Source organism: Leuciscus leuciscus (genome assembly GCF_965113295.1).
Source record: "Leuciscus leuciscus genome assembly, chromosome: 25".
In the NCBI taxonomy this organism is placed as follows: Eukaryota; Metazoa; Chordata; class Actinopteri; order Cypriniformes; family Leuciscidae; genus Leuciscus; species Leuciscus leuciscus.
The window spans coordinates 16,262,439-16,290,398 of record NC_138724.1 but is presented as its reverse complement, the minus strand read 5'-3'; the positions used below and the strand labels follow the sequence as shown (position 1 = coordinate 16,290,398).

The 27,960-nt window shown below is 39.0% G+C and overlaps 1 protein-coding gene across 2 annotated transcripts in view; it reads right to left on the bottom strand.

Annotated features, from left to right (window-relative positions):
• Nucleotides 1–27,960, bottom strand: part of grm8b (glutamate receptor, metabotropic 8b) — a 172,450-nt gene that overhangs the window by 14,558 nt on the left and 129,932 nt on the right. The window contains exons 9-11 of one of the 2 annotated variants that reach the window (XM_082159286.1): nt 26,133–26,180; nt 17,557–17,693; nt 14,596–15,531 (exon numbers count right to left, since the gene is read on the bottom strand). In XM_082159286.1, coding sequence (XP_082015412.1) covers nt 14,596–15,531; nt 17,557–17,693; nt 26,133–26,180 — 1,121 coding nt within the window. The remainder of the gene's footprint in view (nt 1–14,595; nt 15,532–17,556; nt 17,694–26,132; nt 26,181–27,960) is intronic. The other variant, XM_082159287.1, reaches the window with a different exon arrangement.

Genomic DNA, 27,960 nt, shown 5'->3' with positions numbered 1-27,960 from the left:
GGTGCCAGGGATAGGCCAAATGGCAGGAATGTGTACTGATATGCCTGACCCTCGAAGACGAATCTCAAAAATCGCCTGTGACGTGACGCTATTTGTATTTGAAAATAAGCGTCTTTCAGATCTATCGACATGAACCAGTCCCCTTGGCAAATTTGCGAGAGGATTTTCTTGGTCGTGAGCATTCTGAACCGTCGTTTCAGAAGTGCGTTGTTTAGTCGTCTTAGATCTAGCATTGGTCTGAGACCCCCGTCTTTTTTGGGTACCAGAAAAATATCTGCTGTACATGCCCCCTCCGCTCTGAGCTTGTGGTAAGGGTTCTATAGCCCCTTTGCTCAGTAGCTTCGCTATTTTGGCTCGAAGTAGGTGTGCTACTTCCTTTTCACCGTAGTATCGATTCGCGCCGCTTTGTGTTGCGGGCGTCAACCGAACTGTAGCGAATAGCCTCTTTCTATAATGTCTAGCACCCACTTCGAAACCCCGGGTAGCCTTGCCCATGCGTTTGCACAAATGGCTAGGGGTTGAATGCGAAGCGCGCTCTGGTCACTCAGCGACAGAGGGGCTTCAGTGTGCTGCAACATAAGCGTCGCGCTTATGACATTTGAGGCAGGGGGCGCGCTGATAACAGCGGGCAGATTGTCCGCGCTCGACTCCTCTGCGGTGGTCAACCGAGAGGGGGAGGGCTGGGCGAGTCCCGTAAGACCTGTCATGTCTATGTGTGAATGTGGGCGTGGGATAGCGGGCACATTTACAACACTGAGAGCATTGTCCGCCTGAGCAGAGCGAATGCATGTTGGTTTCGTTTTACAGAAACCTTGAGACATGCAGAACGTAGTGTTTGTGGGCACTGGGCAGTGGGCACATTTACCACATTTAATGCGCAATCGATCTGGGTCGATTTCATGTGCGCGAGCCCTGTGTGACGGGCTGTGTTTCTGTGTAGGAATGAGCACTGGGCAGTGGGCATTTTGTCTACACTCATAACACCATTGGCCGTGGCCGGAACACCAGAAAATACACTCTTATGGGATTTATCTGGGTAGCTGTAAAAGCGGCGTTTGTGTGCAGGCAAGCGGGCTGTGTCGCCGACTTGTTTACTGCAGAATACACTGGAACAGTCGCATTTACTGGAACTGAACGAGCGAGAAGTTGCCATAGAAACAGACAGCGTCAACATGCTGGCGTTTGTTTGCAGGCGTGCGTGTATTACAATAGGCTCGTCCACTGCAATATTGACATTTCCAGAGAAATGTGTGAGAATGGAGGTAGATCCAGCCGCAGCTGGACTAGGGACACTCTCTTTTCTCCTTTCGCCAGTGACGCACGGAAACCATAGAAACGTTGCTTGGGTGCAGGTGAGCGGGTTGTACAACGCGCTCGTTGGCTGCAAAAATACACATCTGCAGTCGCCTTTTCAGGGAACTGACAGAGCGAGCATTGACGGCATAATTTTATCTGCCGGTAGACCCGGGATCAAACACGGGTCTCTCGCGCGATAGCCTGAGAATCTGCCACTGGGCCACAGGGGAAAACACATATGCATTTAGTTAGCGCGAGTATTATCAGAGAGCGTCAACATGCTGGCGTTTGTATGCAGGCGTGCGTGCGTGCATTACAACAGGCTCGCTCACTGCAGTATTGACATTTCCAGTCGCCTGAACTTCAGAGGGGAATGAGAAATGTATGAGAAATAGAATTCGGCCCGGCTGCAGCGGGACATAAACGCTCTTTTCTCCTTTCGCCAGTGACGCACGGGAACCATAGAAACGGTGTTTGGGTGCAGGCGAGCGGGTTGTACAACGCGCTCGTTGGCTGCAAAATGCACATCTGCAGTCGCCTTTCAGGGAACTGACATTGCGAAGCATTGGAGGCATAATTTATCTGTCGTTAGACCGGGATTCGAACACCGGTCTCTCGTGCGAAAAACCAAAGATTCCACCAGTGAGCCACAGAGGGGAACACAAAGGCTTTCAGATGCACGAGCATATAAGAGCGTCAACATGTTTTCTTCGGCGTTTGCTTGCAGGCGCTGCAATATTTATATTTCCAGTCGCCTGATCAGGGAACTGAGAAATGTGTGAGAAAATTCAGGTCAGTCCAGCTTCGGCGGGACTATAAACGCTCTTTTCTCCTTTCGCCGGTGAGTGACGCGTGAAAGGGGCGCAGGGGCAGGGTATAGCTTTCTTGTACGTAAAGAAAAACTAACCCCGACCGTCCGCTTCCAGCCTCCCCTGTGAACGGCGCAGTTTGCGCGGCTCGAACAGAGGGAGAGCGGGGATCATCCTCCAAGCAGGCATCATCCTCCAAGCAGGCAAGGCAAGCTTTGCGTGTTGGGGGGGCGGGGGGGCGGAGGCGCAGTCTCGGAGAAGGATGCCAGGTGAGTCCGCAGAGTCACCATAGGCAGTAACTAGCTCGCAGTGAGGGCAGTCGCCGTCAGCGAGCGCGAGAGCTGCGCGTCCTCAGGAAAGGGGCGTCTTGAAAAAGACGCCCGGCTCTTTTAGTGCAATGGGAGTGTGTGTTGCGGCGGCGAACACACACATACACAAAACACAGTAGCAGAGAAAAGGATATGTACGCCGGAAAGCGTGAGCAGGAACGGCGCCTGAAGGCGGCGAGTTGTCGACCGGCAGCTTCAGATGCAGACTAATCCCGCTGGGTGCTTGAATCAGATGGCGCGGCTTCCTCTCAGGATCCAGCGATGCGTAGGCCCGCTGAAGAGATGAAAAACTGACCAAACCAGCCTCTCTGGGCCGTATTTATAGCCCTAGCCCCACCCGCTTTCGGCGGGACATGACGTAATGGGCGCGAAGCACCCTCATTGGTTCTGACGTCATGAGGGGCCTCTATCGATAGGCTGGTGCAGTTGCCGCAGAGCAGCCAATGGGCGTGCGAGCTGTCTCGCCCATGTCTGCATGCTGCTGCAATGCGTTTTACATTATTGCAAAATTAAGGATAATTTTTGGCTTCAATATCTCGAGGAAAAGAGGTTTTCCCCTAGCGTAAGATACTTACGCAAGTGCGAGAGACCTCTCGTAAGAGAACAAAAAGACATGGAAACTAAAAACAGTGAAGTAGTCTTCAGGTGCCATGTTCGCTATACAGCAGCATCTCAGAGAAATAACGTTGTGGAAAAAGCTGCTGAGTGAATGAACCGAATGGATACGGGAGAGTTGGTTAGTTTCTCCAACGATGCATCGTACTATGATAGTTAATCAGCGCGTATGGCAGGGGTCGGCAAGTAACTTTTGCCGCGGGCCAATATTTTTTTTAGCCAGTAGATGGCGGGCCAGCTACACGGAGTAGGCTTATGGATACAAATTAAATACTCTTATATAGGCCTATAATTGTGGAATATGATGTGTCCGTCACCGTCCGTGGATCATTCATTCAATCTTTTTTTTTTTATTAAAACCAAAAATAAAAAGATGAAAAACGACTTGTTTTTCCATTATTTATTTCCTGAACTGAAATGAAAAAAACGAATAAGGACGGTTTTTCTGATTTTCTGATTGTGCTCAGATCAAAAATAGAAAAAATGTATTACTGGATTAGACACATTTTATTTTTTAATTTAACACCTTATGCATATATCAAGGAAATCATTTTAAACAGATCAAGTACTATTGTGGTAACAGATTACAGCCATTTTAATAAAGGTGTGAATAGCAATCATGCCTCATTCCGTACAGTCCGACTTTTGAACTTTATTCCTTTTTTTATTATTATTATTTATTCGGGGACACACACATACACACCTAAGGTTTAAGGAGGTCTGCGCGGGACTGTTTTTTTTTCCGTCCCGCTCCCACAAGGTTCTATTCAGCAACCGCTTAAAATATACTCGGTGTTCTCCCGCTTTATTTCCCGACCTGACGGGTCCACAAAATTTAGATCTCGTTTCCATAATCTCACATTCAAATGTCTCTAACGGAAAGAAGGAGATTAAGTAGCCTATAATAATTATAAATGCTATACAAAAATTGTGTTCGTGTCAATATAAATATTAGGCTATTTTAACATTGTACTGTCAGCAGAGAAAAAAAATGCCACAGAAAAAAAGAAAGAAATATAAATAACATAAATTAAATAGGACAAAGCCTATCACTCAAATTTCTAAGCAACATAAACGAAAATCATATTGCCCTACTGACGAAATGAAGTAGGCTATTTTCTGCCGAACTATTTCAAACATCCTTGCAAAAAAAGAATGTTGTTGACTGACAATGGTTTCAGTACCAAACAGCTCCTCAGAGCTAGGTGTACAGGCGGTCAGAATTAGGCTAAGTGCGGATACGCTGTCAAAAGATGTCGGGAGTGCGAGTGGGCTATTGTCAGTCAGACCGCCAACTCCGTCCAAAGTACACCAGAGTTCTGACCGCTAACGTCTTTTGACGCGCGAATGGACACAAAGTGGTCAAGCGTATAACTAGACGCAGCAGGCGCGAATTTGACGCGCTATTCGCGTCCGGTGTGAACGCACAATTATACTTTAAAATGTAATCCGCACGACTACGGCTTTTCTCAAGTAGTGGAAGAGTTTTGTGCAGCATTTAGGACTACCAAAATAATCCGGCGGGCCAGAAAATATTGCTGGCGGGCCAGTTTTGGCCCGCGGGCCGCCAGTTGCCGTTCCCTGGCGTATGGGAAACACACCCCTGGTTAAGCTAGTCTGATAGCTGCTGGTTTTAAAGGGGTTTTGCGAGCTAAATTGGCTGAACACCAGCTAGACCAGATTAGCCAAGACTATCCTAAAACAGCTAACACCAGCAAAGTGATTTAAACTAAAGAAGACAATTTTATTAGATCATTGTTGTCAGATTTAAAAAAAAATAACATAGATGCCTGAAGATGTTTTCTAAATGGCCGCCGAATGACTTGCTTTAAAAAGGATATTTTTTCGTGCCATGTCAAATGTCATATCTATGGAGAGGGGAGGAAAAATTGGGAACACTTTATTTTGATGGTCCACTTTAGACATTCTACTGACTATAAATAACTTTTCAACTTAGAATAGCACTAGCTGCTTAAAAAAGCACTTGATATTAGTTTACTCTTTACTTTGTGTATGCTACAGTAAAAAATAAAATAAAAATCAATTTGCACAAATATAATTTTTCTCCAGAAGTTATGTGCGAGGTAACTTTTAACCCCCTCACATAAGCGCTTGCCAATGTGGATTTTTAAAAAATAACATAGATGCCTGAAGATGTTATCTAAATGGGCGCTGAATGACTTGCTTTAAAAAGGATATTTTTTCGTGCCATGTCAAATGTCATATATCTTTGGAGAGGGGGAAAAAAAATAGAGGAGAGGAAAAATTGGGAACACTTTATTTTGATGGTCCACTTCAGATATTCTACTGGCTATAAATAACTTTGCAACTACTGTACATGTCAACTAACTCTAGTCAGATTATTAGTAGACTGTTAGGTTAGGGTAAGTAGAATAAATGTATGTGTACAAAATGTATTCTACTAACCCTAACCCAACAGTCTTCTAATAATCTTACATGTAGTTGTAAACCTCACTCCCCTGGCCTCTGCTAGCGACTGATGTTAGTGTCCTTGTTAATGCACCCGCCTCCCATGCCGGAGACCGTGGTTTGAATCCCGCTTGGAGTGGGTTGAGTAGGACCGGTTACTTTTTGGGCTGTGACCTGGATGGGAGTGAGGTTTAGGGGTGTGTGTGTAACGGACGAAGGCTAGTAAGAGCTGTGCGTGTAAACCTCACTCACATGGCCTCAAAAGGCTGCGGTCTCTAGCGTCCTTGTTAGCGCACCCGCCTACCACGCCAGAGACAACGGTTCGAATCCCACTCAGAGCGGGTCGAGTAGGGCGTTACATTTGGTGCCGTGACCCGAATGGGAGTGAGGTTTAGAGGGGTGAGTGTAAGGGACTTAGGCCAGTAAGAGCTCTGCGTGTAAACCTCCTCTGGCCTCAAGAGGCGCTTTAACATTCTTTTTTGCGCGCCCGCTTCCCACACCGGAGACCACAGATCAAATCCCACTCGGAGCGGTTTGTGTAGGACCTGTTACGTTAGAATAGCACTAGCTGCTTAAAAAAGCACTTGATATTAGTTTACTCTTTACTTTCTTAGTGTATGCTACAGTAAAAAAAAAAAAAGAAGAAAGTGTACTCAATTTGCACAAACACAATTTTTCTCCAGAAGTTATGTGCAAGGTAACTCTTAACCCCCTCACATAGAGCTTGTCAATGTGGAATGTGAAATCTAAAAGTTTTCTTTGCAGTATTTCCCAGTGTCTTGTACCACTAGGATGAAACGCTTTTGTCATAGCATTACTCATTTGTATGTCGCTGTGGATAAAAGCATCTGCCAAGTGAATTTTTTTAAATGTATTTCAGATATATCCATTACTAACAGGTGCAGAAATTCAAGCACAGAGCCATGCAATCTCCACAGACAAACATTAAAATCCAATGAATGTCACTTTCATTTTATATCTTCAGCCAAATTAGTTCAAATACATCAAGAATGCATCACATATCCCTATAGTGTATCCTGAAAATCACTTGTGTACGTGTTTGTATATTTTTATGTGCCTATTGTAATTCACAGCGCCAGTCAGTAGCACCAAAACAGCAGGGGTAAAAAAAGAAAACACACTCTTAAAAAGTCATATGAAGAAGTAAACTCCATTTACCTAAAGATCTTTGGGGAGCTTAAGTGGTTTAAAAATCAATGCCACAGCATGCGACTGGTGAACGGATAAACACAACCAACTATATATAAACTGGAACTCATTCAATTTGTCTGTAAAACTCCGGATGACTCATCTAACTCTGATTACCCCCGGCAGGCATCCTTTCCTCATCTTTTCATCTGTTCCCCTCAATTCAAATGTGCTGCAGTGCAAAGTGAGGGAACCGACAGAAACCAACGGTTATAGTTCCTTCTTACACAAGCAATCCCAATACTAAATGTACAATCGGTCCCCATCAATGAGCAAATGCACAAGCATGCAGAAGGAATGAGACCGTTAATGCAGAAACGTGGAGACGCGAACAAGGTTCAGATTACAAGCCATGCCTAGATGTATAGAAACTTGAAAGTTTTAATGAGCACAGAGTGAGGAGATGTGAGAGAGACATGCCTCGATAAAATACTCATATCTGTGTCCTCATATTGCAGTGGCTTATTGCAATAATCTTTTTAACATCAGTGAGGGCGAAAGAAATAAGCCTGTGAGAGATAAGGGAAACGGGAAATACGCTCGGCAGATTTCTTTCCATTTGGACTCAGTCTTTTGTCATGCGGAGGAATGAAAAAACGGTCTGATTTGAGGGAAACAATTTCCTCTTTTACGTAACTTTTAATTTAATTCCACCCCGAGGGCCAGCTGTTTACCACGTTTGTTTTCATAGTGTTTGTTTCTCAAAATGAATGCTAGAGTGCTTTTATGTAAAAATTTGTGGTTTCGCTAATCCCTCGTGTATGTGGAGCCACATCACTGAGGAAAAACAGCCTATAACTCACTTATGCTAATCTAAATGAGATATGCTATCTAACAGATGATAATTAAACGTTAGAAAAGCTGAGAGGAAGATTTTTACATTTTGCACTATATATAGGATAAAAAGCATGATAGTTTGCTTATCAAAAAACTATATAATTAATTTTCTAGCCAGTAACATACTGTATGCAATCAGAGACACAAATAGCCTAGAAATCTAGACGCACCCTAGCGGCAGCAAAATTTATTTTGCAGCCAGGGTAATCTAGCAACTCTCCGTTGACTTTCGAGCTGGAAAAACCTAAATTAGGTCAGGCCAATCACATCGTGTATAGAGTAGGCGGGGCGGGCTTAACATAATGACGACAGAGTTGTGACGGTTCCCTGCTACTTGAAAACAAAGAATGGCTGCTACTGCTGGAGAACAGTCTTTCGAATCGGCTTAGGCCGCGACTCTGGAGGACTTGGAGTTAAGCTTTTCTTTGAGAAAAGAACAAAGAACAGCACTTAAGTCATTCTTAAAAAAGGAAGATGTGTTCGTAGTTTTGCCGGCCAGATATGGCAAAAGTTTAATCTATCAACTAACGTTAGCTCCGCAGTTGGGAAAACGCTCTGGTTGGTTGAAGCGCTGTCCTATTGTGTGAAGAGGGAATTTGAAAGACAGCCGTTTATCCCGCCCCTCGGATTGAGCCGTGTCTATGGTGAGTTGCCAGACCTAACATCTTGATGTAGGTCTGGCTTGCCAGGCTAAGACACAAATGCTTGACCAACGCATTGGCTAGATGTGACGCTAACAAACCTGAAACAAACCTGACTGTTGTAGAAGACAAGTTGCATTTTAGCACCCCTTGTGGCTAAGCTGAAAATGTAGTGCTTACATCTTGGATAATGAACGTTCCGAAATATTTCTGAACTTGTGAAGTTGAGCTTGTATTGCTAGCAGATCTAATGTAAGATTTTTGGGCATTAATGTTTGACCACATTAGCGAAATGTCAGCGAAATTTTCATAGGCCAAGTCCATTTATTTATGAAGCATTACTCACACAGAATTCACTTTTAAACCAAGCAGCTTTCTGTTGGTCAACTTTGCACGGGGAAATTCTTTTCTAAATGCATGGATTCCTTTGGTAATTACTGAATTTCGCCTGTAAAAAGTTGCTGAACAACAGTAAATGTGATCGCTCCTTAAGAGTGTGTGGTTTTGAAAAAGTTAGATGCTTAACCTTGTTTGCCATCACTAAGAAAGTAACTTTTAAACCAAACAGTTTTCTGTTGGTCAATGTGGCAAATCAAAGTGAACTTGAATCAACTTGAACTTGTTGTGAAATCTGCATGGAGCAATCTTTCCTAATTGCATGGATTTCTATTGAAATGACCGGATTTCGCCCATAAAAATGCGCTGAACGATGGTAAGCATGAGACCGCCTTAATATTTGGGGTTTAATTTAAAATTGAAGTCTCTTAAAGAAACCATCTAAATGTTGATGGTGGGATGCGGTGTAGGCATGTGACGGTATCATATTTTCAAGCTTTTATCTCGAGGGCCAGAATTTTCTAAAACACATGCTGAGGTGAATATGGAGCTGCTTCCCCCAGCATTTTCAATAGGTTGGCACAATGGATTACAAACCATTTAGTTGATTGGCAGGTATTTTGTCTGCAAGGGAAACATTCCAAGGGATAATCTATCGTAATGAGCCTCAGGCACGTCACATGCCGGGAACATTGTAAGTGGGAAAACTCGATCAATGTCAATGTGCTTAAAATCCCCTTTGCTAATTACTATGTTGGTTCGCTCCATGAGCTAATTCTGTGTTGCATGCACAACTGGATTCGACACCATGTCAGGCTTTTCACAGGTGTGTTGCCTTCAAAATGTCACTGCTCAGCAGTAGAAGAGTGTAGCACACCATTGGTCTCAAAAATACAGGTTACCAAAAGTGAAATGTTGTACACACACAATCACAAAATGAAGGAATGCAAGGAAATGATTAAAATATGCAATGGACAACAAACAGTTAGCAGTCATTATCGCAAAAATCGCACATTTACTCACTTTTATGAGAAAGTTCAGTAGTTGAGATGAGAAGGATTCTCGTTAAGGGCAGAGGTTTTCAAACTGGGGTATTTACACACACACACACACACACACACACACACACACGCACGCACGCACGCACGCACGCACGCACGCACGCACGCACGCACACAAGCACGCACACACAAACCTATTAAATAATCTAACAATAATCATAGAAATACAATTTGTAAAAATTGTGTTTTCATGTTTTATGGGGACTTTTCATAGACATAATGATTTTTATACTGTACAAACTGTATATTCTATCCCCTTACACTAACCCTACCCCTAAACCTACCCATCACAGAAAACTTTCTGCGTTTTTACATATTCAGATTTGCAACATTGACACTGTTCTTGAACTGAAATAAAACAACACAAACTTAATTGACCTAAATAATGACACTATTGTCTTCTGTAGATCTTAAATTGAATTAGTTTCATAATTGATACATTTTCAACATCACCACATTTATTAATAATCTGTAATGTATGAAGTGCTATATAAATAAATGTGACTTGACTTAATTCAATTATTTTTGTCTTTAGTACAATAACAACATATAAATTCAATTATTTCATTGTGAATAATATATCACTTTCTCACAGTATTAATGGGACCATATACTATGCACATTTAGCCGCCTTTAAATTTTAAGAGGGGGTCCCATTGCAAAGGGGATCGTCATATTTGAGGGTCATTGGTATAAAAAAACACCCACACAATTTGGGTGCCAATGGTGCCAAATGGGACATGACTGACACTACGCTACATGGCGAGCAGAAAGGTCTTCTGACATGACACTACGGTAGCAGCACAAGTACCAAAACCAGTTAAACTTCAGAGACCATATTTCTAGAACTGCTAGGCCCTGCAGATTTGCCTTTTCAACATCAATTGCACACTGGGAATGTTGTATAAGACATCAAACATCGACGTCAATACATCAGATTGACGTCAAAAACTTGACATCCACACACTGATGTTCTATTCTCGACCAAAATAACGACACAAAAGTAATAAAATGCTGAAAACATTGAAACTTCTTGAGTCTGCCACCTTAAATAGCTCAGCTATTCTCACATACACAAACACTCACACATTCGTCATTTGCTGAAACCTGGGATCGAAGCGAAACCAGTCTAATTCTTCCCCAACTGAGCTATTTCAGCCATATGAGCAATCGACCCCCAACGTGTCAATTTTATAACAATTAACTGGTAACCCTGTAAATGTGGTAATACAATTATATTGTAATTACATCAAATGTATTGTAATTATAATGGTATCACTATAAATTAAAAAAATATGGATACTACACAATACTTTATGTGGGGTTTCAGCAAAAATGCTGTTTGTCATTGGTAAATGTAATAATCACTCCACTGCTTCCATTTCAGCATGGGTATGTAAATAAAATTAGAAACCAGTCCGAATTTTTATTTTATTTTAATTAAGTTAAAGTAAATTTCAGTTGGGCAAATGCACAAATCTAGCAGCTACACACAGTTCAAAAGGACATGTGCCAAATGGATGAGTTTTGAGGCCTCAGTTAAGAAAAAATGCTATTTAAACTAATCAGGCTGAATTCATATGAATTCATATGCAATAAATATCAATCAAACACACAAATCATTGATGTCAATGTGATGTCCATATGATATCAATTTGAAGTCTAAACCATGACATAAATTTGATGTAAATTGAATGTCAAACATATTGACTTGCATATACATTAAACCAATTTCAGTGTGGGTATTAACTTCCCATTTTCACCACTGGAAGACATTGCCTTCCAAACTGACCTTAAAATTATATGCAGCATCTTGATCAAGTCTTGACTAACTTTTGACGTCAAATTGATATCAAGGTGCCTGTTGGGTTAGGAGGATCAGGCCCTTGCTATCAGAAGCATGCTACACAACTCCCTGTCCAACCTCTTATTCTATCCAGACTGGACTGTTGTAATGCTCTATTGGCAGGTACTGTCAAATCTCTGCATCTGATCCAGAATTCTGAAACAAGAGTGGTCTTTAACAAGCCTCTCCTCATTAATTTGCACTGGTTGCTAATTGGCACTCGCATCAAATTCAAGGCACTGATGTTTGCCAGCCTACAGAACAACCACTGGCTCTGCACCCCTATACCAAAACTCACTACTTCAGACCTATGAGCCCTCTAGAAGCTTGCGTTCTGCAAGCGAACGGCGTCTTGTGGTGCCATCTCAGAGGCAGAACATCCCTATCACGGGACTTTACCTCGACTGTTCCCCGCTGGTGGAATGATCTGCCAAACTCATCCCGAGCTACTGAGTCCATAGCCATTTTCAAGAAACGGCTGAAGACGCATCTTTTTAGTCAACACCTGGCCCATTAATACTACTTACTATTCTATATATTGTAAGGAATTATAGTCTGGTCCGATCCATCTTCCATGCCATATACTGTACCTTCCCTAAAAAGAGCTTATTTATCATAGAGACAATTCCTTCCGATCTCAGTAATATGTAAATAGTATCACCGGAGAGATATATTATCACTTATAGCGTGGGAGCGGCAGCGGGCAACCAAGAACCATCCTGAATACAGGGACTTCAAACAATCTTATCACCTTTACATTTGGCTGTTCTTATTTCAAAGAATATCGAAGATGTGGGAACAGAAGGTTATCCCTTTCATTGTTATCCTCAATTTACATTTAAGACAGAACTTCATTTAGATTATGAGTGGTGAACTGTAACAGGATATAAGGTTTAAGATTTGGATGTTCTGGGTTCGTTCTGACGCCGGTGAACCCAAGGTGCTTCGTGTACTTTGCAACTGCTATGCTGGAATAAACTTCATTTTCGAGATGTTCGACGTCCACATCATTCTTTCTAACAATATCTATTAAAAAAATAAAATAAAAAAATAACCAGAATCAAGTATTCCAGAGTGCCTGCCGTCAGTGCAAGAAATATATAAATACATAGAGAAACCATCTATGCTAACAGAAAGCAGTTAGGTCATCAAGTTCAACTCCATCTATAACTGTTATATCTTGAGAAAATCGTGTTGTCAAGCTCTTGGAGATGAATTCTTAATGAGCATTGCTTTCAATTTTCAGTTTTTGCACAAATTGTCCTTTAGCATAACACTTGACATCAATGTCTGACAGCAAATCTCAGCAACACATGCCACAGACTTTAGACGTGCAGAGAAGACGCTGTGTTTTTAATCCTGGCTTCTCTCGGCAGCACTAATGAGCACTGGACAGAAATACACCCCGGTGCATGAAAGAACAGAGGGTACAGCCTACAGTCTGCAGTCCACCACTGAAGTCATCAACATTACGAGACCCACATTGGCCCGGACCGATAGAGGCTGCACGCTCTATTTATGGCCCATTAACAGCAGCACTATTCCTCCAGGTCATGTTTGATCATCTCCATATATCTGATAATGAGCATTTCTTAGATGAGAAATTGTTTTTGATGCAAAGACCTAAAAGACTAACAAGGACTGTATCTGATGGAGCTGCCGATGAGGAGATGACATATGGATGATCCTCAGCTGTTCACTTCATCATGTTGCCACAATAACGAGAGATTTATGTAAAGATAGATAATGACAATAATAACTATAATAATATGTATATAGATGTTTTTGCAACGATTGAGGGATGATTCATGTTAAGTTGTAATATAACCTACTGTAATTAACAGAACTGAAAATATGGCTGAAAACAACAAAATACTATTACCTAACACTAAAGCATATAACAATTCCATACACACATTATGTAAACATAATTGATCACAATTATGGTGATGATATAAAAAAAGATGATTTAAAAGGCCACACAGAGACTCAACTTAGTGAATCGCCTTTTAAATCTGTAAAATAATAATTAAACTTTTTTTTTTTACTTGAAATAACTAAAATGACTTTTAAAACTTTATATATGAGGACAGTTCATTTTAATATGATATAATAAATATAATATAATATATTATAATATTTTTGTATATTTTTTTCAGTCTAATAAAAATGTTATATGATATAATATATAATTGTATTAAATTATTTGAACAATAATATTCATATAATTAAAATTATAATATATTTTATAATACATATTTTTTCAGTCTAATATAAAATATAGTACAAATATATTATATTCATATTAATGTCAATCATATTATATTATTTTATATATTTATTTCTTGTTTAATATTATATTTTATATATTATATTAAATATTATAATTCATACTGCATGCACAAACATTGCAACTTAAAAAACAATGATGTAATATTTAGTCACTGCCTCTTTCAAACTAATGAAAAATTTAGGAAAGTTTGCATCATTATGTTTTTTTTTTATTACTTTTTTGAAAGAAATACTTTGATTCAGTAAGGATGAATTCAATTGATCAAAAGTGACAGGAAAGACATTTATAATATTGAAAAAGATTTATTTTTCAAATAAAAACTGTTCTTTTGAAAATTGTATTCATCAAAGAATCCTGAAAAAAGGTTTTCGCAAAAATATTAAGCAGCACAACCATTTTCAACAATAATAAGAAATGTTTCTTGAGCAGCAAATCATCATACTAGAATGATTTTTGAAGGATCATGTGAGACAAAATCACAGGAATAAATTACATTTTAAAATATAATATAATGGAACATTTTAAATTGTAATATCACAATATTACTGTTTTTATTGTATTTATGATCAAATAAGTGCAGCATTGGTGAGCGTAAGATAGGTGCTTCTTTCAAAAACATTAAAAAATCTTACCGACCCTAAACTTTTGAACAACGTTATATACAGCATTCTGGTAACCAGTATCCAAAACTAAAAATGCCGGTCAGCAGCAATGCAAAGGGGAAATTAGAAACATTTCGCCTGTAAAGGTGTCACATCACACGACAGGATGCAGACAATCTCACCATGGCAGCCACCGGGGGCCTCCTTTTTCGAGTCTTCACCTCATAATTGTATATAATTTGTAATATATTTATAAAACCGCACTGAATTAGCACTTCATCATAGACTCACCCTCTCAGCAGATTGTGCAGTCCCAAAGAAGATGGGTATGAAGGCCAGCCAGATGATGCAGGTGGTGTACATGGTAAATCCAATGGGCTTGGCCTCATTGAAGGTCTCCGGCACTCCCCTGGTTTTGATAGCGTAAACAGTGCACGTGACCATCAAAAGGATGCTATAGCCCAGCGAGCAGATGAGTGACAGGTCCGAGATGTCACACTTGAGCACGCCTCGGGAGTTTTCAGGGTTCTGCGTGCGTTGCTCGCCGTAATCCACAACGGTGTGCGGCGGGTCCGCCACGAACCACACAAACACCCCCATTAACTGAACCGAGATGAGGCTGAAGGTGATGACTAGCTGGGAAGCGGGGCTTATGAACCGCGGCGCCGCGACCGAGCATTTCCCCTGCTCAAAGATCCGATGGATGCGGTTGGTCTTGGTGAGCAAGGCGGCGTAGCTGAAACACATGCCGAGACCCAGGAAGATCCTGCGGAAGGAGCAGACGGCCACTCCGGGCGCAGCTATCATGGGGAACGTGATGACGTAGCAAAGAAAAATTCCCGTTAGCAGCACGTAACTCATTTCCCTGCCAGAGGCACGCACGATTGGCGTGTCGTTGTAGCGTACGAAGGTCACCACGACAAAAGTGGTGGCGAGGATTCCCAAGATGGCGATGAAGACGGGCACCACGGCCCACGGTGAGTGCCACTCCAGCTTAATGATTGGGATCGGCTGGCAGCCGGTGCGGTTTTGATCTGGCCGTTGCTCGTACGGGCAAAGCTGGCACGTGAACTCGCTAGCCTGGAAATGGTAGCCCTCGCAGCGCTCGCAGTGCCAGCAGCAGGGAACCCCCTTCACAACTTTCTTCCGCTCGCCGGTCTGGCAGGGCAGGCTGCACACAGACACGGGCACCGCTGCATCCCCGCTCGCCCACTGCATGGCATTCATCTGAAGAGAAACATCACAGTTATTCCCGTAACTTTCAAAAAGTATTTAAACAGGAACTATTATGCCCTTTTACAAAGGCTTGATTTTGTTTTTAGGGTCTACTAGAATTGGTTTTTGAAGCTTGAATGTTAAAAAAAAATCGTGGTGTGTCAGGAAGTTCATGGAAGAAAACTCGAGACTACAATCGAGGCGTTTCAGGGAGTTCAGAAACAGTGATATAGTCTAAATATCTCCCTTTGGAGTGACTTCATGCTTTGTAACTTTGCAGACCGTTCCAGAAAGTTGAAAATGTAAAACGTTAAAATAAGTCCTCATTATTTTGTTATTAACCCTTAAACAGGCAAGAGTGGAAAATTATCAGCAAATAACACATTTAGGCCTGGTTTAGGCCTAATAGTCTTCCTATAGCTCAAACAGTAGAACGTTGGCGCTTGCAACGCCAAGGTCATGGGTTCGATTCCCAGGGAAAGCAAGAACTGATAAGAATGTAAACGTGTACATTGAAATGCAATGTAAGTCGCTTTGGATAAAAGCATCTGCCAAATGTAAAATGTAAATGGTTTCACAGACAGAGTTTAGGTTAAGCCAGGATTTGGTCTTAGTCCTTAATTAACACATTTAAGTAGCTTTTATAAATATGCCTTAGAAAACAAAACCGTTACTGATGTGCATCTTGAGACTCAACCTCAGGGGTGGGCAAATCTAGCCATTGAGCTCCAAGCTCCATATAATCTATATAATGCATATAATCCCATATCAAGTATATAATGTAATTTATAACAAAACATTTAATTTTCAAGTAATCCTGGTTTGAACTTTGTTTTTTTGGTTTTGCATGAACAACATATCACTTAATTTTATTTTTCAGCATCTTACGAAGATGTTCACAATTAATATTAGCAGCTGTATTGCTTTTCTTTTCTTTTTTTACAAAAAAAAGTAAGATTAATATATAACTGCTTCCTGCAAAAGGTCAGAATGTTCAGCCCCATGGGTGTACGTATTGGTTTTAGGTCAGACTGACAAAACGAGCACAGAAAATTAGAACCAAGACATATGACTCACAAACTCAAAACAGACTCAACTATGATAATGATAACAGTATTGGGTGAACAATTCTCTCATGCCTCCTACAAGAGACTAAAGAGTATGCATCTTGTGGTGCATTTTTGCTGTTTAAAGGTTAATAACTTGTTTGGGAAATAAAAATAAACAAATAAATAAAATACATATTTAACAAAGGAATATATTATTAAATTAACATTAGAGATACTAAAAAGATAAAGATGGAAAATTAGACTAAATTAATCAACAATAGCTATAATGGCCTGTTAAAATCAAACAAAATCAGAACATAAGTCGACACCTACAGTTAATTTTACATCTATAAAATTAAAATATTTACAATATAATATAATATAATTAATTCGGTACGCTTAAATGTTTTTGAAAGAAGTCTAAAAAAAACCCTGCATTTCTTTTATCAAAAATACAGTAAAAACAGTAATATTGTGAAACAATATTACAATTTAAAGATAACTGTTTTAAATTATAATGTATTTTAAAATGTAATTTATTTTTGTGATGGCAAAACTGAATTTTCAACAGCCATTACTCCAGTCTTCAGTGTCACATGATCCTTCAGTTGTGCTTCATATTTCTGTAAATATATATTTTGTAACATCTTTTGTCTTCACTGTCACTTTTGATCAATTTAATACATCTTTGCTGAATAAAATTTATAATTTCTTTCTTTTTAGAAAAAAATCATACTGACCACAGCCTTTAGAACGGTAGTGTAAATCAGCATCTAGTATCAACACATTCGAAGTTAACTTTACATCTATGCAACAGAAATTACTTCTGAATTACGGGTGTTAATTCAACACCACTAATTGTACAGTGTAATTGCCATAATCATAATGACAGTCATCTGCACCATAATCATCATTATCAAAGTAAATAACTATCGGCGGCCTCTAAAATGTAAGCACACTTTAAAATGAATGCGGATGAACTTCTTACATTTAAATGCAGCTGATCTGTCCAGTGGCCAATGATTCTGTACTCAGCCGACTTGTTTGTTATCTGATACTGATAGATGTCATAGCGTCCAGGGGCATCTCCATTTTCATTAAACACAACAAGGGTCTTGGCACTTCCTGTCCAAAAAGATAAAACAAAAATGATGATTGTCATAACACTTCTCTATCATGTGCAATGCTGAATCAGACGCTCTCATCTCCCGTGGCCAAGATGAATCAGTAAACACATTAGACATTACTTGAGACATAAAAACATCAGGGTTTCTGCATAAACAAAGTACGCAGTTACATTCAACCAACAAAGTGAATAAATTACAATCAATAATAAGCAAAAAAATGAAATCAGGGTCATATTCTCAACAAAACAATTTACTAAACTGCTAACAAAGCATGAGTGGATCTTCGTCGTTTGTTGTCTGTTATTATACAAAATCATTCCATCATTATAAAGCCCTGGTGAGGTTTCTCTGGCCTACAGGAGTCGTCTCAGATGAGCAATTTCAGCATTATACAGAGCAGCTCGTGAGGAGGGAGAGTTTGAATCAAATGAGCATCTCTCGAGATGGGGAATCATGCATTATTAAAACACCTGCATACAGTCAGCTGTGGAGTGGGCCTGGAGGATTCACCGGGAAATGCTGTTCGCTGCTACTGTATGACACACCTCGAGCAACAAAATAACCAGATTACCCAGAGTCTCACGCACTGCTCACACATGATCTTTTAAGATGCAGGAGAACTGCGTGCCAAACGAGCCAATTAATGACTGATAAATTGAAGTGATATGACTGATAAAATAAAGTTATCCCTAAATACTGTAGGTGACCTTATTGGGGACTGTGGCATGATGACGGTCAATTTTGATAATCTAGTTCGCTGTATTGGTGTGACAAAAACTGTGCATTTGTATTGCCAAAGAGAAACATTTTGTAAACTCAATAAATGTATGTGTATTTTGGTTTTTCAACACAAAAACCTGCATCCTGTTTACAAAACACACAAAAAAACCCCAAAAAAACCAAAACAAACAAAGCAAAGCAAAACAATGCTGTAAAAAAATTCAGTGAAATTTACGATAAAAAAAAAAAAAATTGTGTCATTAACACAAATACTAAACACCATCATGGTAACAGAGATGACACTAAAGTAATGCAAGGTTAGATCTAATACAGTTATTCAATTAACCGATTAACAGGTTATTATTGTCGCATCTTTACAGTCTGTTAAAATCACAACCATTTTTTACACAATAAAAAACAACAAAACAAAAACCACAAAAACCTGCATCCTGTTTACAAAACTAAACAAAAAACAACTCAATAAAACAAAACAAACACAGCAACAAAACAAAGCAAAATACAACACAAAAAAACACTAAACCAAACAAAATTTAAAAAATGAAAGGAAAACAAAATGCAACAAAAAACGCACAAAAAAAAGTCTTAAGGCCATTGCACACTGAGTCCGAAATTCGCATCCGAAATTTTCGCACGTAAAAAAAAAAAAATCGCCCTCACGTTATGTCAATCACGCTTGCACACTGTCTACGAAACTTTCGTCCGTAATAAAAAAATTCGGATCGGGTTCGATTTTCTGCGTTTTTCGCATCCACAGCCAGTATTTTGAGAGGTTTTTTCACAATTCAGAGCCACCGTGTAAGCGAACGACAAAATCCACAATGGATTTAGCAGCCAATTCGATCACTAATCATGTATTATTTGGGTATAAAATATAACCTGTATACAGCTGTTCTGTCTGCCCAGCGCTTCCGCCGGCCGTGTGTGTGTGTGTGTGTGTGTGTGTGTGTGTGTGTGTGTGTGTGTGTGTGTGTGTGTGTGTGTGTGTGTGTGTGTGTGTGTGTGTGTGTGTGTGTGTGTGTGTGTGTGTGTGTGTCTGTGTGTGTGCGCGCGCGCGCGCGCGCGCCCATACCACTGCCAGTCTCTGTTCAGGATCGATTGGTTCACGGAAATTGGTGGTCTTCTTTTTAATATGTGGCTCCAGGATCGCTAGCAAAGCATCAAACTGTTCCACTGACATTCTGAGGTAAATTTTGAATCGCTCGGGATAATTTCGCAACTCCTTGATAAGGAGGTGAAACTCTCCTTCCTCTCGGCGCAATCTCAGTATTGGGTGGACCCAATATTTCCTTTCTTTTTCTCTTTTTAAGAAGAAAGAGGGCAACAAAATCATCCTCACTGCTACCCTTGACGAATCCATTTTGTATTTATTGCGTTTTTTTCTGCAAAGGTTTAATAAATACGCATCGGACTCAGTGTGCAAGGTTTCTGTGCGTGACAAATTTTAAGGCTGACGAACACGAAAAAACGCATACGAAAATTTCGGACTCAGTGTGCAATGGCCTTTAGGGTTACATATATAACCCAGTTCCCTGAAAAGGGAACGAGACGCTGCTTTAGTTCTTGACGCTATGATATTGCCTTTTGTTTGTGCCGGTGTCTGAAGCACGTGTAAAAACAGACTAATCATTGGCCGAGGCAGTCATGTGACATCACTCGGCCTGCTGGCATGGCTAAAGAAACGCCTGAGATAGACGTCATCAACTTCGATTTGTCTGAAGGAAGGCATGCATGCCTGAAGTATGACAGCATGACGCAGCGTCTCGTTCCCTTCTCAGGGAACCCGGGTTACACACGTAACCCTAAGACGTTCCCTTTCGAGGGAATTCAACACTGCATCAGTTGCTAACGCTATGGGAACGTTAATACCCACTACGCCATACTGAAAAATGCCTGGCGCGTCTTTATAGTCATGCCGGCCCGATGAGTGACATCACATCGCTGCCTTAGCCAATGATTGGCGTGTTTTTACATGCGGTCAGACACCGGCGCACGCCGAAGACATTTCCATAGCGTTAGCAACAGATAAGCGTCGAGTTCCCTCAGAAGGTAACCATATAAACCCACCAAAAAAAAAAACACAACCCAACAAAACAAACTGCATCAAAACAGAAAGAAAAAAATATATAAAATGAAATTTAACAAAGCAAGGAACAGATAATTAACACAAGGAAGATAATTAACATTATTATAAAAAAAAAGTAAAGATAAAAAATATGACAAAAGGGGTCAATAACAGTTATAACGAGCCACAGACAGAAGGAGGATCACGCACTGTCACATAAATCACAAATTGTCTAGTGCAAATTTGGTATAAGCCTCTTGATCTTGATGCAGGACATTGACCGTTCTCTAATCAACGACTTGATTGTGGCCTTTTACTAGTGCAATCCAAATGCCTCGCACGAAGACTGACAATGCAGAAGGAATGATTAGAGGGTGGATGAGATGTTTTGATTAAGCCAAGTCTTGGTTTAATCACAGGTTAGACCTCATTTTCAAGACTTGCAATTAGACAGAGGTAATTCAAAGTGGTCTGTGGAAAGAACAACATGGAGAGGGAGAGTGCCTAAAACCAGCGAGCCATCCTTCTGTAATTTATGCGTGGCGTGTAGGCACAAGTTTCGGCTTGATCTCGGCATTACTTTTCACAGTATATGCACTGCAGATATCATCCGCAGTGGAGTGAATCACTCTTGTGCACTGCCTGAAGATGTATCTCATTATAACACTCTATGGCTAATATTCAGCATCAACAATGAATCAGCTCAAGTGTGCTGAATTTAAAAAGAACAAAGGCGAACAAAACGAGTTTATGAGTGTGCGACAGCTCCAAAAAATCCTGGAAACTCAAGTCTCAATTATTAGGGCTGAATACACAATTCTCAAATGTTAAAAAAAGGATGATTTCTGAGTAAAAGGGATACTTCTGAACCGCTATCTTAGTTCATTTGTTGAGAGGGAAACAGACATGTAGAGAGATTCATTCTACTAGGTATTCCAAATTCACCAAGTTTTGTTGTGGAAACCAAATCATGGGCATTTAATTGATGAAGTGAGCTGAGAGAGAGAGCAAAGAAGATACTTTGAGGAGACTTAGTTCAAAGATTTTTCAGATCAAATAAAATAAAATAAAACAAAACAAAATAAATAAATAAAAACATTGAAAATAAAACAAATAAAAATATATAAAATAAAAGTATTAGAAAATAGAAAAATAAATAACATGGAAATCAAATGTTAACAATAAAAAAAAAAAAAAAAAAAAAAAAAAATAAAAAAAAAAATAAAAAAAAATAAATAAAATAAAATAAATAAATAAATAAATAAATAAATAAATAAATAAATAAATAAATAAAATAAAATAAAATAAAATAAAATAAAATAAAATAAAATAAAATAAACCATGGTCTCAGCTTTGATTATTTTACGGCCAGATACTCAATTCCCTTATGTTATGGGCTACTTTTGAACCGCTACATCTTACTTAATTTCCTATGAGTGAAATGCCTTCAACAACCTTGCGAACTCGAGGGAGATTCATACTAATAGCTATTTGATGGAGCTCATGCTCAAGTGGTGTGTTTGCCAGCTCTCTAACGGGAAGTGCTAACCTAATCAACAGAAGTTGAATTCTCGAGACGCTCACGCCCTTGAAACACAGCCCAAGTAAATGATAAATAAGACAGTTTTTGCTTTAAGGAGGGCGTTCAGTCATGTAGAGCATGAAAGATCATCTCTGTAGGGTGCGTCTCTACAATCCCATCCACCAGGCTTGAAACACAGCCAACTGTGTAACCATCACTGAGAACCGTGACCACTGGCATTGCGTTTTTGGCAAAAGTGAAGAGTTGCGAGCTCTACGCTGGTTCATTCTATTGGATTAGAATGTTTTATGCGTCTTCTGAGAGCTTTATGCCAAAGTGAAATGCAGAAGGACTACCTGAGGCTTGACCGTTGGACACATAAGTTGCCCAAAGAAAGAAGTGTTGAAGAAGGCTTGCTTCCCTGAGGTCACGTTTGTTAAGGAGTTTTATGCATCAAGTCATCCCGCAGTCCAAGTTTGTCCAAGTTTATCCAGTCTTGAGGAAATCAAATCATGGGCATTTAATTGATGAAGTTGGAGAGCAAAGAAAGAAAGAAAATAAGAAAATAAAAAAACAAATAAAATTTGCAAAAAAAATAAAAATAAAATTACAAATAAATAAATAAATAAAACAATAAATTATATAAAATTAAATTTATTAGAAGATGGAAAATAGAATAATATAAAATAGAACAAAAGTTAACAAATCTAAAACTAAAAAGTTAACAACAGAAAATAAAATTCAACAAATGGAAAATAAAAATATAACGTGGACTAATCCCAAAAGTACAATGTAAAAAGAGACCTGCAGGAGCAGAAGAAGCAGGTTATGATCGAACTCGAGCTTGAACAAAGAAAACTAATTTCCAGACCACTGCCCTTACAGTGACCTGATACAGTGTCAAATATATAATCTAACAACACAATCCCTTGACATCAAATCTAGTCTCATACAGCCGCTATATGGAAGACGAGGCTATAAGACAAGGCTTATGAATTCTCAAGTCTTAAACTACAAATCCATGCAACCTTACATCCAGGTTAATAACTTCATACGCAGAACAGCACATGACTGCTCGCTGTTTGGCCTTATGAATCAGGCCAAAGATTATACTCGTGATCTAGTGCCAGAGTTTGATGGCAAAGCACCTACATGTCAGAAACAAATGAACGTGTCAAAAGGTTAATTCGTCAATTAATTCAGCTGTCCGATGTGAAGTGGTGATGCCCTTTTCCAAGACTGAGATAACGCATCGCATATTAAAGAAACATAAGATGCCTGAAATCCCCTGTTTATTGAACCCATCTCTCTGTATTGATTCTCCCGCTGTTTATAAAGACAATTAGCTGCCGTCATGCTCACAGCAGAAGCATTCAACGTCCTTTACCTGTCCTCCATTAGTTCAGCCATTATCCAGATACTTAATAATCTGTTTTCACTAAGAGAAAATCGATAATAGAGATGAAAACACAATGAAAACATTCCAGGTCAGCACTGTAATCAATCTCGCACTATTAAGACACTCTGACTGACTTGTGAGAGTTCTTCTTCTTAAATGTTGAATGCTCTACTACTGTACAACCATTAACTGTATACTTTAAAAACAGCATCCGTTCGCTGTTGTAGGGTGGAACTTGAGTTCACTTCAGGATGGAAAACAAAGCAAACAACATGGACAAATAATTAAGTCAAGTCAAGTCAAGTCAAGTTTATTTGTATAGCGCTTTTCACAATACAGATTGTATCAAAGCAGCTTCACAGTATTAAATTAAAATAATACAACAAAGTTTGTTTCAAGAGGAATTTATTGATTGATAAAATTAAATTAAATATCCCCAAAATATCCCCAACTGAGCAAGCCAAAGGCAACAGTGGCAAGGAACCGAAAAACTTCATCAAGTGACCTAATGGTGTCCTAAAACTCCATCAGGTGACCTAATGGAGAAAAAAAAAACCTTGGGAGAACCCAGGCTCAGTCGGGGGCCAGTTCTCCTCTGGCATTTATGAGCTAGAGGCCGGATTGTAGTTTGAACTGTAGGATTATATGAATGCCTGGCTGAAGAGATGCGACTTTAATCTAGTTTTAAACTGGGAGAGCGAGTCTGAGCAACGAACAGTATCAGGAAGACTATTCCAGAGTTTTGGAGCCAAATGTGAGAATGCTCTCCCTTTTTAAAAAAAAAAAAAAAAAAAAAAAAAAAAAAAAAAATACACATGGGCAGATATGGAGTATATTACAAAGGTGTGACTTGTGTTCCCTTTAGTACGCATTGCACTGCATGGCATAAATAAAAAAATAAAAAAATAAAAATAAAATAAAATACATGAGAAAATATCACAAAGGCAGGACTTGAGTTCCATTCAGTATAAACTAAACTAAACTAATTAAAAATAAAATTAAGAAAAAAATAAAAAACATTGACAGATATGGAATATATTACAAAGGTGTGACTTGTGTTCCCTTTAGTATGTATTGCACTGCATGGCATAAAATAATAATAATAATAATAAATAAATAAATAAATAAATGAATGAAAAAATAAATATATATACATAGATACATACATACATATATACATACATACATATATATATAAAAAATAAATAAAAATAAAAATAGTACTGAGGTTTATGCTTGGATACATGTTGGCCACTACACCACAAGTGTGCAAGCACGTACAAAACAACACCTACAAGACATTTGGTGTGATCATGATGACAGACATGTTCATTTCTTTGCTCTGCTCTCCCTTCAGAGGTCTAACACACATCTAAAAATAAGCATATGTATGAAGCCACTGAAGTGCATCTGATTGCAGTTGACTTAGCAATTGCCTGCTGGCGATAGTAGCTGTCATAGCTCTGGGATAAAGGTTGTGGGTTTGATGCTCGACTCCTCCATCATTGACTTGATTAAAATGGTCCTCTTGCTGTTTGCCACAAAAAAAAATAAAAAAATCACCCTTACTGACTCAATCAAGCGTTCCATGTAAGACAACACAGTTAAAATGAAATGTCAGTTGTGCATCATGTGATCCTAAAGACATATGATGGCTCATATATGCACAAATACACACACTCAAGATGAGCATGCAATACATGCATGCAAGATGAACACACACACACACACCGTTTTGAATGTTAATGAATGCAAAACACAAAAACAAACAAATTTGTCAAACGAATTAAACATTACAAATTGCATTTGACTCATGAATCCGACTGCACGCAAACATCAACAATTTATGGTCACATGATTGAGCACAGCCAAACTAGTGTGCGCTTCCTGTCACATCCATCCCTAACACCGTTGTTTGTGCAAAGGTGTAAACCTTTCAAGCCACACTTTTGCATTCATTACGCTGAGGAGCAAACTGGCCATGTTTCAACCTAAAAGTCTTGAAATCCTTCCTGCAATCTTCTACACCATCCAAATCTTCACAATGTCTAAAAACCAACTCATTTAAACATACCATCCCTCCTGAAGCTTTATATTTATCTCATTATATCTTAGCAAATGTTGATTAAGTATTTATTATGATTAGTTTAATTGATTATTCATAATTATAATCATAAATGTGATCTAATTAGATCAAACAATTTGCAGGGTTATTATCTATAAATAAAACTATAATTAAAACATTTTCATTGCTTGAAACAAAAACATTAACTGAAGAAAAAAAAATAGATGGAATGGCAAAATTACCAATTTTCCTTTGGTTGAAGTTAAATATTTAAATAAAAATAAAAAACTATGGATTTATTTAAAAAAAATACAAAAACATACAGAATTACTAAAACTTTAGCTAAGATGAAAAAAAATGTAAAAAATATTAAAAGGGGTCATGACATGGATTTTTTTTTAACATGTTCCTTGAGGATCCCTTATAATGTAATTTATTATTATTATATTTTTTTGCACACAACCGAAATATATAATGCGGAAAAACAATTATTTTCAACCCTCATTCTGACCCTGTGTCTGAAATGATCTGTTTTTAAGGGTCGGCTCCTTTAAAGCGTGTCAGTAAACAGCCACAGTTATGATTGGCTAACATTATCCATATAAAACCCTAATTTACAGTCAAAGCATTATGAAATCATCTACTTACGGTTTGTGATGCAGCTGCTGTCAGATCCGATACAGATGAGTGCTTCATCTGTCAACAAAAGTTTTTTTGTTTTTTTTTACAAAATCTCTTTTTTTAAAACTTTTTAAAACTTTACAAAACAAAATGTTCAGAACAAACATAGAATTCTCCGATGCGATCCAGGATGCCATTACAATAAACCGACGCTTGTTTCCGATGCTGGGATCCTTCTGAAGTCTGTACAAAGATGCAAACGAGCTGTTTAAACTGGACGCGTCAAAGCGAACGGTCTTTCACTCTTACATCTGTCCTGTTGTCGACAGACTCAGAACTGACACGCATCTGTATATCCAGTGTAGACAGCGTCAGTGATTATAATGTTATAGTTGCTTTTGACGCGACGCTCACATCCAGTATAGGTAAATGTAAGCCGTTAAGCAACTAAATGCCTGAGGGCGGGGCTTATGGTGCGATGATGCATAACTATTCGTCAATGTCTTGCTCTGGAGGCAGTCATATGCAAATTTATTTGTCCATGTGATGTCATAGATCCGCAAATATCATAATAAATGCTTTGTTTATAACAAGGAGGGCGTTTTAAGCTATGAAACTTGCTAAGTAAAGTATATATGCATATATGTCATGACCCCTTTTTAACAAAAATTATAGTCACACACTGTATATCAAGATACAAAAATAGCTAAGGTAATTTTGTAGATTATATTGAATTAATTGGTTAATTACAATTTTTCTGGTGTCATGTGATGGTAAATCTCAGGCTAGTAGGGTATAAAAGATATTCGTTTTGTTGAAATGATATCCTACCAGTTTGTTAAATATCTGTGGATCTTATTTCAAAGATCTTATGGCGTCATCAAATGTACAAATGAATCCAGTACCAAAAGCAAATATGAAACTGGCCAGACCAAGCTATTCATTTATTAATTTTTAGCCACTGAAATGTACATAATGCAGAATGGAGTAGCATCCATAAATGTTTGACCAAATGACTCAACCACATAAAAAAAACACACATGTAGCCTATGGTGGGAATCATTCATTTTTTCATGCCTGGAAGAAGTCAAACATTCATTTAGAGACCTCTTTTCACATAAGTCCCATACAACAATAGTCACGTCCAACATTTTCCCCTTAAATATGCTTTATCACATAGAAGTGTGTCATGTTGCAGAAGAAAAGGCTGTGAATGCCGTTACATGTTGTTAAAGTTTAAAGTAGTATGTGCTCTTCACATATATCAGATTGACTCAAATGCTTTGAAAAGTTAGAGGAGCAAGACTGTATGAGAAAGAAGAGGAAGTGGGCATGCGACCATCTGCATTACTGCATAAACCCTAACGTAAAAAAAAAACAAAAAAAGAAGAAAAAAAGAAGAAAAAAAGATTTGTTAAGCTAGAGACACACCAAGCCGACGGTTGGCCAACGTCGGGACGTTTTTGAGCGTCGCCGACTTCGGTGTGTTCCACACTGTTGGCTCTAGTTGGACCCCGTCGGGTTGTTTTGGGCTGATTCAACGCTGTAGGGCCGTCAGTGAGAGAGAGAGAACTCTGATTGGCTGTTCAGTTTAGCGAACGAGTGATGAGAGCAAAAGTGATGAAAGTGAGCACAGAAGTCATGACGGCACAGATAGAAGGCTGTTCTACTTTGACGTCATCTTACCTGAGTATTCCAATGCACAAATATTTTCATAATAACATGAGCGGAGTGGAATATAGAACATGATCAGCATGATTGATATTCAAAACGGTTAGCAAGCACTGCTTTGTTTATTGTTTGTATTCCTGCAGTCTTAGTTTCGCTTTCCCTTTTTGAATGACTAATATAGACG